Source organism: Anabrus simplex, chromosome 2 (genome assembly GCF_040414725.1).
Source record: "Anabrus simplex isolate iqAnaSimp1 chromosome 2, ASM4041472v1, whole genome shotgun sequence".
NCBI lineage: Eukaryota > Metazoa > Arthropoda > Insecta > Orthoptera > Tettigoniidae > Anabrus > Anabrus simplex.
This window is the reverse complement of record NC_090266.1, coordinates 1,157,374,054-1,157,394,195: the sequence shown is the minus strand read 5'-3', so window position 1 is coordinate 1,157,394,195 and position 20,142 is coordinate 1,157,374,054. Positions and strand designations below refer to the sequence as shown.

Below are 20,142 nucleotides of genomic sequence, written 5' to 3'. Positions count from 1 at the left end.
TCTCTTTGGCTTGGTATTTTTGTGTCATGATCAGCCGGGCTGAGTGGCTCAGACGGTTGAGGCGCTGGCCTTCTGACCCCAACTTGGCAGGTTCGATCCTGGCTCAGTCCGGTGGTATTTGAAGGTGCTCAAATACGTCAGCCTCGTGTCGGTAGATTTACTGGCACGTAAAAGAACTCCTGCGGGACAAAATTCCGGCACCTCGGCGTCTCCGAAAACCGTAAAAGAGTAGTTAGTGGGACGTAAAAAAAATAACATTATTAGTGTCATGATCAGTAACGATCATGGGGAAACACTGGAACACGTAGGTCTCTATTTACCTCAGTCAGTTTTCAGCCATGGCCATTTATTCGTTGCAGTGTCCGAAGTCAGATCTTTGACAGGCTTAAAGTTACAGTGGTTTCAAAAACTAATTGTACAAAGGATGTTGCATAGAAGGAAATCCTTACTAGATATTTACACCATTGACTGTAATGTTTTGACGGGTTTCAGCTAGTATCTACTTAATCTATATCTGATATATAAGACCATTGCCGTGTATTATCACAGGCAGAAAAAAACCAATGATGAACATAAACATTGAAAAAAAAAAAAAAAAGGAATATTTTTGAGCTTTAAATTCATTCTCTTTATTTCTTCTGTTTGTTCACGCATTAGAGATATGCTTATTTTCACACACACACTCACTCTCTCTCTCTCTCTCTCTCTCTCTCTCTCTCTCTCCCCTCTCTTTTTCTCTTTCTTGCCTTTTTACCCTGGACTGCTTAAAACATACCATTAATTTATTGGTGATGAATGTGCTCTTCCTGGTTTTATTCTACCCTACCAGCAAACCCCAGTGTTGTTTAAGATACTGTAATGTTAATTTGTAAATATAATTAAAACCTTTGTGTCTTAAACTTCTCATACCAACTATTATTAAATGGGAGATAAGAGTGTGTTGATATATATTTTTTTTTATATGCAGGTGTCCGTCGATTCCCGATCTAAGATTCGCCTCGCACCACTACAGAAACTCTCTGTGCCCTACCTTCTCTTGAGTTTACACTGGCTTAATACTCGTACTCTTGCTGCCCTGGACACTCTGGAACAGTTGCATCTCTTAGATGTTCGTACTCAAGAGGAACTGGAGGTTTTAGATCTCTCAGATATAGGGCTTGTGTACGGAACAAGTCACTTTAAGGGTTTATGTACTGGTGGAAACGTCAGTAAGGCCATGGTAAGTTAGTTCACATGCTTCCTGAACTATTGTCAGCAAAGTGTATTTTAATGTGAAAATGCAGTTTTCAGTACTTAATTCCTTATATACCTGTTATCAATAAATTTTTGTTTATCAAAGTCTTCTTTCAGTTGAGTATAAATATGAGATTCTGCATACAAATTAACTTTTCTTTTAAAACTTTTCTTTTTGTTAAAACTATGAATGTGCTGACTAATGTTTAAGTGATATCCTTCTTAAGTGGAGTAGAATAAAGTATACAGGAACCAGGCTTAAGGCTTAACCTCGACTCAGTTACGATTCCACTGTGACCACCGGATAACTTTAGGAATGATCAACTTTTTTAACACTTTGAAGGCGAGCAACGTACGCCGTATCTCATTTGTAATGTTCCATGGAGGACGAGCGACTTGCACTGTAGGGCATTGAGTTCTAGTGCTTATATATCTGCTTCATTGTACTACAAACTTTAGCACAGTGCTGGAACACGTTCTGCAGTGCTTGTAGTTCATTAAAAAATACCAGATAGCAGCACATCATCAGAACCTAATTCTATTATGATACTAAGTTGGTACTACCGAGGCAGCTTCATAGCTGCATGGTCTCGTGCAGCTGACAACTAGAGCCAGTTTCCACAGTTAATGTATTTTATTTCATTTCTCAGTGATTAGTGTGTGTGGTTTCTTTCATAAATGTATCATAGTATGTGTGACTACGTAATTTTTCACATTTTTAATATGCATTGTGAAAATTTAAAAAAAATTGAAAGTAGGAAAAAGGGCTTTTAAATTTATTTATGAAAGTTAGTGGTTTTGCTCCAATTTTGAAAAACAAGGTATACACATGTAGCTCAAACATTGCTGAATACAAAATAGGTTTGTGGCTGTAAGTAAGGTTATCAGTTATTTTTTTGTATAAAAATGTGAAAGCGCACTAAAATGCTCAGTCCACAGTGTAAGTTCTAATTTCACCTGCTCAGTTTTCAATGTGTTAAAACCACTTTAATGGTTCGAGCCCCACTGTCGGAAGCACTGAAGATGGTTTTCCGTGGTTTCCCGTTTTCACACCAGGCAAATGCTGGGGCTGTATCTTAATTAAGGCCACGGACGCTTCCTTCCCATTGCTGCCATAAGACCTATCTGTGTCGGTGCGACGTAAAGCAAATAGCCAAGCAAACCACTTTAATCTATTTTTTTCCACCTTCTATAAGGCAGGTGAAATATTTATGATCCTTATACTCTACACTGCTTTACTTCTAAATTGACGTTTTGCAAAACAAATGAGCATCGCCTTACCTCTGCTGCCAGCGCGCTAGTGTCGCGAGAACAGCTGATGCAATACAACCATGGTAAACAGCCCTTGTAAAATGTAATACTGTACTCAGAAAAGCTAATAAATCAGGATTGGAAACAAATTCACAAAAACTACACTTACTAATAACATTTGACACTAAAAAGAGAATGAGGAAATAACACATACCGGGCGAGTTGGCCATGCAGTCAGGGGCACGTGGCTGTGAGCTTGCATCCGGGAGAAAATGGGTTCAAATCCCACTGTTGGCAGCCCTGAAGATGGTTTTCCGTGGTTTCCCATTTTCACACCAGGCAAATGCTGGGGCTGTACCTTAATAAAGGCCATGGCCTCTTCCTTTAGGCCTTTCCTATCCCATTGCCGCCATAAGACCTATCTGTGTCGGTGCGATGTAAAGCAACTAGCAAAAGAAAAATAACACATCACTCACCGCTAATGGCTGGCACAGGAAGGAGGTTATGGCCTACAAAGGGAACACTGCACTGATCTCAGAGTCACTTTCTTGCCACTTGTCTTTTGCAAAGTACACAGAGATATGCTAAACATGCATGAATTAAGTACACTAACCAATACACGGATGTAAATAAAACTACAGCTATTTTACACACTGAACTACTAAACCTGTATTGTACTAAAATGTTAAACTGCAAACTATTCTGAACTGTACTATACTAGAGAGATAAAGACTAATATGAAAAACATTAATTACTGAAGAAAAATGCAAAAGATCGTGAACTGTACTGAATACCATACACGCTGAGCGAGATAGGATAACCACGTGGTGAACGTATATAGTAGAGTTGGCAACTAGGTTTTGAGATCACACTCTGCCAATTTAAGTCGATATGAATGACAGCTTGGGATTGGTTGGATGTCTATGTTTCAGAGTCAAAATCAGCCAAATCGTCAATTTAGAAGTAAAGCAGTACGGAGTATAGATAGGTACATTTCAAGCCAACCTCTTGGTGTCGGGGAGCTATCTACCTTTTACCTAACAACCACATCCAATCCAGCTTCTCTAATGTCCTTCCATATCTGATCCATCTACCTTCTTCTCGGCCTTTCAACTGGTCTCTTTCCCTTAACTTCTCTTTCCAATCCCCTTCCTGGACTGAGAGCTGAAATGGGGTTCACTCAGACGTGTAAGACCAACTGAGGAGCTGTCTGAATGAGAGACAGTGGATCATTTCTTGAAAATGCAGCAAAACAGTTGGCCATCTGGTGGAGCCACATTTGTCTTGGTAGGCAAAGACCTTTAGTGTGCTATGAGTTTGCTTTTTTCTTTTCTCTTACAGACAAGTTTTAGGAAAACTTCATATTGCCTATCTGTTAATTCATTAGGAAATTTCAGTTACTCATGATTTCAAAATCACAGAATCAGGTGGGGTACATAGGGATATCATCATCATCATCATCATCATCATCATCATCATCATCATCAATGTCCCACTCCAGTCACCAGGGTGTGGTTAAAAAGCCTCTTCCACTCCTTTCTGTCCTTCCACTTTTCCTGCCCCATTACTTCCGCCACATCCAATCCAGCTTCTCTAATGTCCTTCCAAATCTGATCCATCCACCTTCTTCTCGGTCTTCCAACTGGTCTCTTTCCCTTAACTTCTCTTTCCAATTCCTTCTTGCTACCCGTTCATTTCCCATTCTTTTTACATGTCCGACCAATCTCAGTCTTGCTTTCTGTATGTTCTGTACTAACGGGTCTATATTTAGCTCTTCTCTGTTTTTTAAATTTTGAATTCTATCTCTTCTTGTCTTTTTAACTGATCTTAAAAATTTCATTTCTACTGCTTGGATCTTACAATCTTGTCTCTTATTAGTTACCAGCGTTTCTAGTCCGTATGTTACAATTGGTATGAAATACTGTTAATACAATGTTAGTTTCATTCTCTTGGGTACTTTGTAATCCCATAAAAGCTCTCTGGCTTGATGATAAAATGTTGTACCTTTACTTAATCTGTTATTAATTTCAGGGTTTATTTCATTACTTCCATTAATAATGCTACCCAGATAAGTAAACTGTTCTACATTCTCTAACCGTTCTCCGTCTATATTCACTTGGCTTCTCTTTTTCTCTTTTCCACAGTGCATGAGTACAGTTTTCTTTTTACTAATTACCCTTCCAAACTCCTTCAGATTTTCATTCCTAATGTCCAGTCTCCTTTGTACTTCCTTTTCTCCCTTTCCCCAAATTACCACATCATCTGCAAAGACCAACGCATTCACTTCATCACTACTGATACTCTGTTTTACAGTTTTATGATTTCATCCATCAATGAAAATGAAAACCTACAACCTGTTTTCCAGTCATTGACTGGGTCAGGGATGTAGTGAATGAATCATATATAGGCTATTAGTACTATGGGGTCGCCACTCCCAAAGTGATTTATTTATGACTGATAGATGCTATGAAATGAGAATGGAGTGTGTTGCTGGAATGAAATATGACAGGGGAAACCGGAGTACCCGGAGAAAAACCTGTCCCGCCTCTGCTTTGTCCAGCACAAATCTCACATGGAGTGACCGGAATTTGAACCACGGTATCCAGCGATGAGAGGCCGACGTGCTGCCGTCTGAGCCACGGAGGCACTCGCCCATCAATATAATAAATAATAATGGCGATAGGGCACTTCCTTGTTTGAGAACTGTTTTTGTATAAAATGTTTCAGAGTCACCACTCCCCACTTGTACACTGCTTTTACTCTCACGATACAACATTTTTATCTTGTTAATTAATGATTTGGTACATTCCTTTTCCGTTTTCTCTTAACTGTATCATAAACTTTTTCCAAATCCAAAAATACGAATATGATTTCCTTTTTCCTTTCCAGATATTTGTCCATTGTCGTTCGCACTATAAATATCAAGTATATTGTTAATCTATTTGGTCTAAAGCCATATTGTTCTTTCTCTAACTGTGTTTCTGTTATATTCCTCAGTCGTTTGTCTATGACTTTCTCCATTATTTTTAGCCCATGTGATAATAGGGTTATAAAAAAAGTCAAACCCCATGGCACTGCAACCCTTGAAGAGCCTTGGCCTACCAAGCGACTGCTGCTCATCCTGAAGGCCTGCAGATTATGAGGTGTCGTGTGGTCAGCAGGTCGGATCCTCTCGGCCGTCATTCTTGGCTTTCTAGACCGGAGCAGCTATCCCACTGTCAGACAGCTCCTCAATTCTAATCACGTAGGCTGAGTGGACCTCAAACCAGCCCTCAGGTCCAGGTAAAAATCCCTGACCTGGCTGGGAATCGAACCCGGGGCCTCCGGGAAACAGGAAAGCACGCTTCCCTTACATCACGGGGCCAGCTGATAATAGGGTTATACCTCTTCCTATTTCCTTTTTTGAACAGTGTTACGATGCTTCCTTGTTGCCAATCTTCAGATATCCTTTCATCCTTCCATGTGGCATAAAGGGCTCTGTATAGCCACTGTAGTCCAATGCTTCCTGCTGCCTTAATCATATCAGCATTGAATTTGTTTTTTCCACTTGCTTTACCTTTGGTCATTGCTTTCACTGCCCTTTCAAGTTCCAACCATGTTATTGGGTTTTCTTCTTTTTCTCCATCTATTATTTCCATTTTCTTATATCCTTCCTCTGAGCAGTCATCCTCATTATGAAGTTTTTCAAAATACTTTGCCATCACCTTCTGAAGACCCTTTTCATCATGTACTATGGATCCATCCTCCCCCTCTAATGTCTTGATTTATTCTTTTAGATTTTATTACCCTGTATAATTGTTTCTGATTTCCTTGACTATCTTGCTCAATTTTGTTGGTAAACACTCCCCAACATTTCTCCTTTTCTTCCTTGATACTCCTCTTTGCTTGTAGTTTCAATCTTTTGTATTCTACATGTAACCTTTCTATCTTATTCTCATCCCTCTGATACGTTTTTTGCTTTTCCTTATCCATTTCTTTCGTCACCTTGTTCCTTTCTTTTATTTCTTGTTTTTATTTTGTCTGTCCACCACCGTGTCTCCTTTCCCCTAACCTTTGCTTTTGTTTTCCTGCATACCTCAATTGCTACTTCCACAAATGTCTGTCTTAAATTGTCCCACTCTTCTTCTTCACTTCATATTTCCGTGTTAGGCAACTTCCTTTTTATACAATCTTGGAATGCCATTCTTTTATCCTCCTCTTCCAATTCCCAAATCCTGAGCTTTTGTTTCTTCCTCAATACAATTTTAGGGATTTTTCCTTGTTTTAATTCCGCAATCAATAATCTATGATCACTTCCATACTTTCACTGAGAATTATCTTCATATACATGACGTATCTTCCCCATTCTCGGTCTGTTATTATAAAATTGATGAGTGTATAGGGATTACAAAATAATGAAAACCGTTATTTTACTTTTATGATTGTTATTAATTTTAGTGGAAACATCGATCAAACTCTGTCTTTCTGGCAATGGCAGACTGTGCAGGTACCAATGGGCAGTCGATAAGAAATAAAAGGCATGTTATTTGTGGCACCAGTTGACAGTGTACAAACTTTGATATTTGAAACTGCTATCACTGTAAGGGCACTTAGGATGTAGGATTGAGACCGTTTTCCTAAAACTTAAATTCATCAGCATTTTTGTGACAAAAGTATGGAATATTGCAGTGAGGCACAACCCTCTTGTTATAGTAGTTTGTTACAATGGGTCTTGTGGATTCCAGGACCTATGTTTTTTCTTTTTTCTTTTCATTTTGTTGCTGTGAAATTTTTGTGTCTCTCTTGTTAGTTTATCATGCAAGTTGTACATATATCTTTACTATATGCTATTTATATATTGTAACTACTAATAGTACCATGACCTAGTATTGAGCCACTGAGCCTAGTTTTCTTAGTTATACATAATGTGTCAGACTATATATATATTTCTTTTGCTAGTGGTTTTACGTCGTACTGACACAGATAGGTCTTATGGCGATGATGGGGTAGGAATGGAATAGGAGTTTGAAGGAAATGGCCGTGGCCATAATTAAGGTACAGCCCCAGCATTTTCCTGGTTTGAAAATTGGAAATCGCGGAAAACCATCTTCAGGGCTGCCGACAGTGGGATTCAAACCCACTATCTCCCGGATGCAAGCTCACAGCTGCGCACCCCTAACCGCACGGCCAACTCACCCGGTGTCAGACTGTGTAGTCCTGTACTATTGAACCTTCATGGATTATTGCATTAATTTAATCTAGTTCAGGAAATGTTTTTATTTCTCTTTGTCATTTTGTCATTGTTTCAGCTCATTAGTAATAAAGTATTAAGGGTGTTACATAATTTAATGATATTACTGTATTTTTCCTAATCCAAGACGTTCTTTTTTTTTCCTCCAGAATCTCTTAAAAAATTGAGTGTCGTTTTGCTTTCGCGATCTAATAGTAATGAACACCAGTGGCAGCTACCACGGTAACCAGGCTGCTTCCGTTCACACCCTGCGCACGCATAAAACTCTACTTTCAACATCCCTGTCTTTATTAGGCTGATAAACTACATCACGAGCCGCTGCACCCGGTTGTACAGTGCCTCTGTGTAACGTCACTGGTTCTTGGAAAATAATGAAGAGATCATAACATCCTACTTGGTGGGAGATAGATTCGCAGCGTGTTCAAAGTCCCTGTATTAGCCTCTATAAAAATGTTTCTCAAATCCACAGAATGGAATCAAAGATGTGAGACTTTGAATTCTTAGAAATGTCATGGCTACTTAGTGCAGAGTTATAAGGTGTCTGCTGTACCTGACACTTAGTAAAATTACTGTAATAGTTTTACAGACAGCAGGAATATTTTTGTGATTGATCGTCATATTGTAAAGACATATGGAACAGGTATTGCCGGCAAATTTTCAACACATTCTCGTCAGTGTTATGATGCCAATTGTAAGTTAATGGTTATTAAATACGCGGAAATGAAAAATAATTGTGCAGCCGCAAGAAAATACACTATAACTAAAGCCACGGTTCCGCATTAGCATGAAGACAAAGAGAGCTTAAAAATTCGTAATGTACCAAAAAAATGCATTTGGTGGCCCGCAACAAAAACGCTTTAAAGAAATTGAAGATGAAATGTGAGGTATGTGCATGAAAAATGCAGGGGCAGAATGGCCATACCATGTTGCAATAAACTCATTGACCTTCATTGCCCGCATCTTCATTATACATCGCTAGCCGCTGAATTCTACTGAAGCCTGCAAGCAAGATGTGCGTCTAGTGGCAGCCAGTTTTACCTGACGCTTAGTAAAAGGAACAGTTTCATAGGCAGCAGGAATATTTTTCCTGATGTATCATTGTATTGTAGAAATGTGGAACAGGTATTGCCAGGCAAATTTTCAACAGGTTTCTTTGATATTATGATGCCAATTGTAATTATAGGTTTTTAAACTCGTGGAAATAATGAATTGTGCAGCCGCAAGAAAATATGGCATAACTAAAGCCAATGTTTGGCGTTGGCTTGAAGACAAAGATAGTCTAAAAATGTGTACTGCACAAGAAAGCCATTCATATGATTTCACAAAGCACTTTTTAAGCCTGATTTTTTTTTTAAAGGAAAAGTGGGGGTTGTCTTGGATTTGGAGAAATACAGTATGTTACTGAACTATTCTTGCAATGATACCCAGAGGGTGTTAGTTGTCATACCACTTTATATGTAACGGACAGCAGCTGACAGTGATAACAAACAAGAACACTTGCCAAAGTGTCATACTCAAGTTGAACATCACCAGTTTGGTGCGTTTCAAAAGTATTGCATTATGTACGTTAATCAGTAGGACCTGGATTGTCCTCTTCTTGTGAAATCGCTCATTTTTGTCATACAGCCACTGAAGTAAAGTTTATGTTGAATGGTGATCACTACTTTCAGAGTAATGCTAATAGTTAAATTCAGGTCATGAATGTCTTCTCTTTATATATTCATACTAGCTGGTGTACCCATGCTTCGCTACAGAATTCTCAGAAAGACTATCTTTGTGGTTTTCCCAACTAAAGTCAACATAGGTCATTACAATGATGTCAGTAGGAAACTACCGATTAAAAGCAATGTTATCATATAACATACTCGATCAAATGAAAAAGCGCACATTTTCTCACTTTTAATGAACAGTACTACACTGTGGATTTAACAGTCCAAAGTTCCAGTGCTGGAATGACCAGGCTGCAGACAGCCACCAACACTCCTCTGCCATTATTCTGTTAAATGTGCACACTATTCATTCTAATCTGTGCCTCCGAGTAAGGATTGAATAGCTGGAATGCTGTGATGAAGCAATATGTTATGTACCAGTAGTATCAGAAAACTTATGAACCACAGGAATGGCATGCTCAAGAAGAGAGATCTAACTTCCCAGCTACTTCCTGCCAATATTCAGGCAGGCTGTTATACTCAGTACGCAGCAGTAATCCCATCTATCGAAGCTGAGTGGCAGCAGAAGACACAAAGCACATCACAACAACAATGGTCATTGTAATGTTATTGTTGATTAATTTTATGAGCTTTCATTATTGTAGGCCTTCACACTTAGTTTTCTTCCGACTCTGTGATATTAGGGCGTCTTATAAAATTATCTATAGCGTAGACTGTAGTTCCTTATTCCGTGACTTTACATGCCGATTTTCATTAAATTCTCTTCAGTCATTTTCTCATGATGCAGACTGTCAGACAGACAGACTGTCAGACAGACTGTCAGACAGACAGACTGTCAGACAGACTGTCAGACAGACAGACAGACAGACAGACAGACAGAAATTACGGAAAATTAAAAAGTGAATTTCATTGTTATTGTGGACACGACCGATACAGAAGTACAATTCTTTTTAAATTCTGAGCAGTTTACAGACAAAACTCTTATTTCATTTATATATATATATATATATATATATATATATATACAGTAGAACCCCGTTTATCCGAAATAATCGGGGCGGAACCACTTTGGTTGACGCGTTTTTTTGGATGATACATGGTAAATATTTTCGGAAGTTAAATGTCGAAATAAAAATGCATAAACTCTGTTAAGCAAAGGTGCATACTGTATATTAACATTAAAATGTTTACATAATATCCCTCAATGCATAAAATCAGTGATTTTCTTCTGAATTTTCTTGGTGCAGCGCTGTCATGCAGCTAAGTCGCGCCACCGTCTAATCAACAATACATCAGCTGGTGTAGGTTCATCGCTTTGTTCAACAAAGTGCTAAGCAATCTGAAATAATGAAACATTTTTTGTTGCTACTGAACTGAATACTGTACACAGTAATTTTATTACAGTGCTGTAATTGAAGCATGTGGTACTGTATTTTAATAAAAATTCGAAATCAATCTTACCTCCAATGCATTAAATCCATCATCAAATGTAACTTGATTCTCAGAACTGTTATTGTTAAGGTTGGAGTCGTCTGCATAATCTTCATGACGAATGATACAGTAATAATAATAATAATAATAATAATAATAATTAAAATTAAATTTCGTGTGGCTATTTCTAGCAGAGTGCAGCCCTTGTAAGGCAGACCCTCTGATGAGAGTGGGTGGTATCTGCCATGTTTAGGTAACTGCATGTTATTGTGGTGGAGGATAGTGTTATATGTGGTGTGTGAGTTGCAGGGATGTTGGGGACAGCGCACAAACACTCAGCCCCCGGGCCATTGGAATTAACCAATGAAGGTTAAAATCTCCGACCCGGCCGGGAATCGAACCAGGGACCCTCTGAACTGAAGGCCAGTACGAGCAGCCGACGAGTCAGACAATAATGATGATGATAATAATACAGTAATAGTAGTAATAATAATAATAATAATAATAATAATAATAATAATAATAATAATAATAATAATAATAATAATAATAATAATAATAATACCTGCATGTTCAAGAAAAATGTACAGTGTCATGTAACAAACTAGAGGGTAAGAAACTGTTTTGTTTTATGCTACACGTCCATTCTGGCACAAGTCATAACATAAAATTAGGGTTTGCAAAGTAGTTCTTAGCACATATAGCAAGGGAATTACTAATATCGACTGCTAAGAACGAGAGCGTAAAAACAAATTATTAAAATACAATTTTGCCAGAGCATTGCGGTTACTCCGGGTTCCGTTTAAGAAAAGTTTTGTTAAGCGGGGTTCTACTGTATATATAGATACCAAAATTATGGTTATGTTGATATGAAGGTACCGATCAGGAAGGATCCTTGAGTCTCGTCAGTGACAACTAGTGACAGCTCTCATCAGTGATTACAGGAAGTACTGAGCGAGTTGGCCATGCGGTTAAGGGCGCGTAGCTGTGAACTTGCAATCAGGAAGTAGTGGGTTCGAGCCGTACTGTCAGCAGCTCTGAAGATGGTTTTCCATGGTTTCCCACTTTCACACCAGGCTGTACCCTAATTAAGGCCATGGTCATTTCCTTCCCAGTCCTAGCCCTGTTCCATCATTCCATTCTGTCATAACCGTGAGACCTGTCTGAGCCAGTGCAGTGTAAAATCAGTATTAAGAAAGGAAAAAATAGATCTTTAGATGCCCTGGAAAAAAAGAAATGGTCGTTATGTCAGAATAATTTAAAGGCTAATCCTTGAACTTATGTCAGCAGTAAAACACAATGCAATGAAGCGCTATACTGTATGTACTGCTTTAAAGCTATATCATGTCTCCAACCTGTCTTTACAAGTGGCACTTCTGTACTATAAACACAGTGATGGGCAGCTTGTGTGTAATGCAACATGATCAGACCAGTACAAACTATTAGGCATACATGTGCTTGTCATGAAACTATTGAATATTCAACCACATGATTGGGACTCGCTCATACTTCGATAAACCATCCCAGAGATTGACTCCTTTGGTGCACAAGTGTAAGTCTGCACCCTAAGCACTATTGAAGAGTCTTGTTCTTATCATGAGAACCTGCTGTGTGGTGTGACCACATGTCATAGTAATTTTATCACATCTCCCCCTGCCCTGTGGTATGACATGAGTCATAGCAAAGGACACGTAGTCTGTTAGCACCAGGTGGCCTTTTGGGCAGAGATCTGTTACACCTGGCTGTGGATGTGTGTGATGTTCTAAATTGGTGCAGTTTTTTTGCTCGTGTAAAAGTGATGAAATTCACAGTAGCCTTAATTTTAGTCCATAAGTACTGTGTGTAAGAAAATGATCAATAAAAGGTGATAGTTGACATGAATATAAAATTTTGATGTATATTTATTTTGAATCACAATTGTTTATGAAATCAGGAAAGTGGTACGTGCTAGATAATCCTGTCTTCTAACCTACACATTTCTTCGTAGGCTCTAGCTGGTGAACATGCATGTTACAACTCGGTGGTTAGCTTTGGTAACCAGATGCTGCTTTTAGGAACTAAGAAATTTCATGTGCTTACCATTCGTACGTGGACTGAGCGACTTAACCACCTTATGAAGCAGGTCAGTATATATTCTACAAGGAGAGAGATTAAGAAGCAATACTGTTGTATTCATATACATACATATTTCAGTTGCAATACATGTCCATTCTGATGTTTAAGGCAGAAGACTAACAAGTTAAGTGAAATTTGGCTTTTTGGGGTTTGAGTGCAGAAGTTATCCATAATTGCCTTCATTTTCTGAGTAGTCGTGCTGTAGATTTGTTTTGTATGTTTTCTTTGCCGTCCATAGTTCTAGTCCCCTGCTGCTTCCTCCATTTGCAAAGTAATTTATCCTTAAGGAGAATCCTACCAACCTCTATCTCATTTTTGCTATACTTCACCATAATCACTCTTTCCTATTGTTGTTCCCTGCTTATCCTAATATATCTTCCATTTACCATTTATTCTTGATGGTGCTTAAATATGTAAGCCTCGTGTCAATATATTTACTTGCACATTAAAGAGCGCCTGCGGGTCAAATTTCTGGCACCTTGGCATCTTTAAAAACTGTAAAAATATTTAGTGGGATGTCAAACCAATAATAATAATAATGTTATTATTATTATTATTATTATTATTATTATTATTATTATTATTATTATTATTATTATTATTATTATTATTATTATTATTATTATTATTATTATTCAGGGAAGGCTTCCAGCATCCTCTTTTCTCCCAACTTCACTCCACACAACTTCAATATTATTCCCAAATTGAAGATGCTATTATATTGGAAACACTTTGCTAACAAAAGGAAAATTTTCAGTATCAACAAATCCCATGGAATTAATGGTATTGGTGGTTTTCTTTTTCAGTGGCAGTGAACAGTGTAAGGAGTTACTTTCAAGACATTTTGCAATTAATAGTCTTAGTCTTAAATGTGTTTTTGTGTTCTATTTATAGTTGTATGCTTGGTGTTGGTAAATGGTAATTAAATGATTGTTTTCAATATATGTGACACTCTTGAGGAAACCATACCATAAGTTGCTCAGGATGATTTTACAAGATAGGGAAGAAACCTGTGGTGAGAAATACTGATTTTTTTTTTTTTTTTTTTTTTTTTGCCTGAACACTCCAAATACTTGGGAAGTAAGCTGATAGTAAACAGAAGACTGGTTATGGAAATTAGTAGCAGGATACAACCGGGGAGTGCCTTCTACCACCAGTTACCGAGATCAGTATAGAATAAAGAAGTACTAATGAAAGTAAAAAAGTAATGTACAAGGGATATTACTTACCTGGACAAGGATTCAGAGATATGAAAGTAGAATACAGGCAGCAGAAATGAAGTTCCTGAGGAGTATGGTGCAGAAGACAAGGAGAGATCGAGTGACAAATGTAAGCATTAAAAAAAGTTAAATGTCCAAAAACTAAATGACAAACTGGAACAGAACAGACTGAGGTGGTTTGGTCGTGAAGCGATGAAAGAAAAAAGACTGCCAAGAAAAGAACTGGAAAGGCAAATGACAGGGAAGAGAGGGCGAGGAAGACCAAAATTATGATGGATGGACTCTGCGAAGGACTGCATAGGACAATGGAACCTGGATTGGAACACAGTGTTGGATGAGGAATGGTGGAGAGACGGGACAAAGTGAAGAGGGACAATATTTGCTCCCCCTGGTGTCAGCTGGAAAAGGGGAACTGATCATGATGATGTTTGCCTGGTCCTGAAACTACAGGATGATAGCATCAATAGCAGTCAATGCACTGGGAAGTTGCTAAAAATTTCTTGATACAGGTTATGCACACTAACAAATAATTCTGAAAATGCTGTCTTAATGTGTTACTTATGGTAAATGCTCAGTGTTCAATCTAGAGACTTCTAGTTTTCAAGAAAACGATAATTATGGTATGTAATATCTATATATATTTATATCTATATAAATAAAATTGTATCTGTTTGTCTGTTTGTCTGTTCCACCATCACGTCGAAACGGCTGGATAGATCTCAACCAAACTTCATATTTAGAGTATACTCATCCCGGGGAAGGTTTCGATATGCATATCATTTTAAAATCTTTGAATACACGGGGGGTTTATAGGAAAACCAGAATGGTTTTTCCACCATCACGTCGAAACGGCTGGATAGATCTCAACCAAACTTCATATTTAGAGTATACTCCTCCCGGAGAAGGTTTCGATATGCATATCATTTTAAAATCTTTGAATACACGGGGGGTTTATAGGAAAACCAGAATGATTTTTCCACCATCACGTCGAAACGGCTGGATAGATCTCAACCAAATTTCATATTTAGAGTATACTCATCCCGGAGAAAGTTTCGATATGCATATCATTTTAAAATCTTTGAATAGACGGGAGTTTATAGGAAAACCACAATGGTTTTTCCACCATCACGTCGAAACGGCTGGATAGATCTCAACCAAACTTCATATTTAGAGTATACTCCTCCCGGGGAAGGTTTTGATGTGCATATCATTTTAAACTCTTTGAAAACACGTTGGGTTTATAGGAAAACCAAAATGGTTTTTCCACCATCACGTCGAAACGGCTGGATAGATCTCAACCAAACTTCATATTTAGAGTATACTCCTCCCGGGGAAGGTTTCGATCTGCATATCATTTTAAAATCTTTGAATACACGGGGGGTTTATAGGAAAACCAGAATGGTTTTTCCACCATCACGTCGAAACGGCTCGATAGATCTCAACCAAATTTCATATATAGAGTATACTCATCCCGGGGAAGGTTTCGATCTGCATATCATTTTAAAATCTTCGAATACACGGGGGGTTTATAGGAAAACCAGAATGGTTTTTCCACCATCACGTCGAAACGGCCGGATAGATCTCAACTAAACTTCATATTTAGAGTATACTCCTCCCGGGGAAGGTTTCGATATGCATATCATTGTAAAATCCTTGAATAGACGGGGGTTTATAGGAAAACCAGAATGGTTTTTCCACCATCACGTCGAAACGGCCGGATAGATCTCAACCAAATTTCATATTTAGAGTATACTCCTCCCGGGGTAGGTTTCGATATGCATATCATTTTAAAATCTTTGAATACACGGGGCGTTTATAGGAAAACCAGAATGGTTTTTCCACCATCGCGTCGAAACGGCTGGATAGATCTCCAACAAATTTCATATTTAGAGTATACTCATCCTGGGGAAGGTTTCGATATGCATATCATTTTAAAATCTTTAAATACAAGGGGGGTTTTTAGGAAAACCAGAATGGTTTTTCCACCATCACGTCGAAACGGCTGGATAGATCTCAACCGAATTTCATATTTAGAGTATACTCATCCCGGGGAAAGTTTCGATATGCATATCATTTTAAAATCTTTGAATAGACGGGGGTTTATAGGAAAACCAGAATGGTTTTTCCACCAGCACGTCGAAACGGCTCGATAGGTCTCAACTAAACTTCATATTTAGAGTATACTCATCCCGGGGAAAGTTTTGATATGCATATCATTTTAAAATCTTTGAATAGACGGGGGTTTGTAGGAAAACCAGAATGGTTTTTCCACCAGCACGTCGAAACGGCTCGATAGGTCTCAACTAAACTTCATATTTAGAGTATACTCCTCCCGGGGAAGGTTTCGATATGCATATCATTTCAAAATCTTTGAATACACGGGGGTTTATAGGAAAACCAGAATGGTTTTTCGACCATCACGTAGACACGGCTGGATAGATCTCAACCAAACTTCATATTTAGAGTATACTCTTCCCGGGGAAGGTTTCGATATGTATATCATTTTAAAATCTTTGAATACACGGGGGGTTTATAGGAAAACCAGAATGGTTTTTCCACCATCACGTCGAAACGGCTGGATAGATCTCAACCAAATTTCATATTTAGAGTATACTCATCCCGGGGAAGGTTTCGATATGCATATCATTTTAAAATCTTTGAATACACGGGGGGTTTATAGGAAAACCAGAATGGTTTTTCCACCATCACGTCGAAACGGCTGGATAGATCTCAACCAAACTTCATATTTAGAGTATACTCCTCCCGGGGGAGGTTTCGATATGCATATCATTTTAAAATCTTTGAATAGACGGGGGTTTATAGGAAAACCAGCATGGTTTTTCCACCATCACGTCGAAACGGCTGGATAGATCTCAACCAAACATCACATTTAGAGTATACTCCTCCCGGGGAAGGTTTCGATATGCATATCACTTTAAAATCTTTGAATACACGGGGGGTTTATAGGAAAACCAGAATGGTTTTTCCACTATCACGTCGAAACGTTTGGATAGATCTCAACCAAATTTCATATTTAGAGTATACTCATCGCGGGGAAGGTTTCGATATGCATATCATTTTAAAATCTTTGAATACACGGGGGTTTATAAAAAACCAGAATGGTTTTTCCGCCATCACGTCGAAACGGCTGGATAGATCTCAACCAAATTTCATATTTAGAGTATACTCATCCCGGGGAAGGTTTCGATATGCATATCATTTTAAAATCTTTGAATACATGGGGGTTTATAGGAAAACCACAATGGTTTTTCCAACATCACGTCGAAAGGGCTTTATAGATCTCAAACAAATTTCATATTTAGAGTCTACTCATCCCGGGGGAGGTTTCGATATGCATATCATTTTAAAATCTCTGAATACACGGGGGGTTTATAGGAAAACCAGAATGGTTTTTCCACCATCACGTCGAAACGGCTGGATAGATCTCAACCAAATTTCATATTTAGAGTATACTCATCCCGGGGAAAGTTTCGATATGCATATCATTTTAAAATCTTTGAATAGACGGGGGTTTATAGGAAAACCAGAATGGTTTTTCCACCAGCACGTCGAAACGGCTCGATAGGTCTCAACTAAAGTTCATATTTAGAGTATACTCCTCCCGGGGAAGGTTTCGATATGCATATCATTTCAAAATCTTTGAATACACGGGTTTTTTTAGGAAAACCAGAATGGTTTTTCGACCATCACGTAGACACGGCTGGATAGATCTCAACCAAACTTTATATTTAGAGTATACTCTTCCCGGGGAAGGTTTCGACATGTATATCATTTTAAAACCTTTGAATACACGGGGGTTTTATAGGAAAACCAGAATGGTTTTTCCACCATCACGTCGAAACGGCTGGATAGATCTCAACCAAATTTCATATTTAGAGTATACTCATCCCGGGGAAGGTTTCGATATGCATATCATTTTAAAATCTTTGAATACACGGGGGTTTATAGGAAAACCAGAATGTTTTTTCCACCATCACGTCGAAACGGCTGGATAGATCTCAACCAAACTTCATATTTAGAGTATACTCCTCCCGGGGGAGGTTTCGATATGCATATCATTTTAGCACTATCACGTCGAAACGGCTAGATAGATCTCAACCAAACTTCATATTTAGAGTATACTCCTCCCGGGGAAGGTTTCGATATGCATATCCTTTCAAAATCTTTGAATACACGGGGGGTTTATAGGAAAACCAGAATGGTTTTTCGACCATCACGTAGACACGGCTGGATAGATCTCAACCAAACTTCATATATAGAGTATAGTCCTCTCGGGGAAGGTTTCGATATGCATGTCATTTTAGAAACTTTGAATACACGGGGTGTTTATAAGAAAACCAGATTTGTTTTTCCTTCATCACGTCGAAACGGCTGGATAGATCTCAACCAAATTTCATATTTAGAGTATACTCATCCCGGGGAAGGTTTCGATATGCATATCATTTTAAAATCTTTGAATACACGGGGGTTTATAGGAAAACCAGAATGGGTTTTCCATCATCACGTCGAAACGGCTCGATAGATCTCAACCAAACTTCTTATTTAGAGTATACTCCTCCCGGGGAAGGTTTCGATATGCATATCATTTTAAAATCTTTGAATTCACGGGGGGTTTATAGGAAAACCAGAATGATTTTTCCACCATCACTTCGAAACGGCTGGATAGATCTCAACCAAATTTCATATTTAGAGTATACTCATCCCGGGGAGAGTTTCGATATGCATATCATTTTAAAATCTTTGAATAGACGGGGGTTTATAGGAAAACCACAATGGTTTTTCCGCCATCACGTCGAAACGGCTGGATAGATCTCCAAAAAATTTCATATTTAGAGTATACTCATCCCGGGGAAGGTTTCGATATGCATATCATTTTAAAATCTCTGAATACACGGGGGGTTTATAGGAAAACCAGAATGGTTTTTCCACCATCACGTCGAAACGGCTGGATAGATCTCAACCAAATTTCATATTTAGAGTATACTCATCCCGGGGAAAGTTTCGATATGCTTATCATTTTAAAATCTTTGAATAGACGGGGGTTTATAGGAAAACCAGAATGGTTTTTCCACCAGCATGTCGAAACGGCTCGATAGGTCTCAACTAAACATCATATTTAGAGTATACTCATCCCGGGGAAGGTTTCGATATGCATATCATTTCAAAATCTTTGAATACACGGGGGGTTTATAGGAAAACCAGAATGGTTTTTCGACCATCACGTAGACACGGCTGGATAGATCTCAACCAAACTTCATATATAGAGTATAGTTCTCCCGGGGAAGGTTTCGATATGCATGTCATTTTAGAAACTTTGCATACACGGGGTGTTTATAGGAAATCCAGATTGGTTTTTCCACCATCACGTCGAAACGGCTGAATAGATCTCAACCAAATTTCATATTTAGAGTATACTCATCCCGGGGAAGGTTTCGATTTGCATATCATTTTAAAATCTGTGAATAGACGGGGGTTTATATGAAAACCAGAATGGTTTTTCCACCATCACGTCGAAACGGCTCGATAGATCTCAACTAAACTTCATATTTAGAGTGTATTCATCCCTTGGAAGGTTTCAATATGCATATCATTTTAAAATCTTTCAATAGACGGGGGTTTATAGGAAAACCACAATGGTTTTCCTCCATTTTCTCGTATACTATTGATTTTCTGTAAGCTTCGTTTACCGTACGTGAAACGTCTCTTCATTATAAACAACTTTCGTTATGTTCATAATTTACCTTACTCTTTACATGACGGAGACATTTACAATTTTCTGCTGGTACCATGCTCTGCATTGAGTGACCGACAGACCGACAATGAACCTACAGGTTACCATGGCAACGTCTCTGACTGCATGCCAGCAGGGAAGTAACGTATTGCCATTTTCCTCATCATGCTTTTAAATTCGTGGTTGTTCCTTGGATAGAAGGCAAGAGAGGCGTCAATCGGCCTATCTGCGGGATATTGG

General features: G+C 38.4%; 1 protein-coding gene across 2 annotated transcripts in view; it reads left to right on the top strand.

Moving 5' to 3' along the window:
* Positions 1-20,142, top strand: part of Vps8 (vacuolar protein sorting 8) — a 221,275-nt gene that overhangs the window by 76,034 nt on the left and 125,099 nt on the right. For both annotated transcript variants that reach the window (XM_068225913.1, XM_068225914.1), the window contains exons 7-8: positions 968-1,219; positions 12,803-12,937. In XM_068225913.1, coding sequence (XP_068082014.1) covers positions 968-1,219; positions 12,803-12,937 — 387 coding nt within the window. The remainder of the gene's footprint in view (positions 1-967; positions 1,220-12,802; positions 12,938-20,142) is intronic.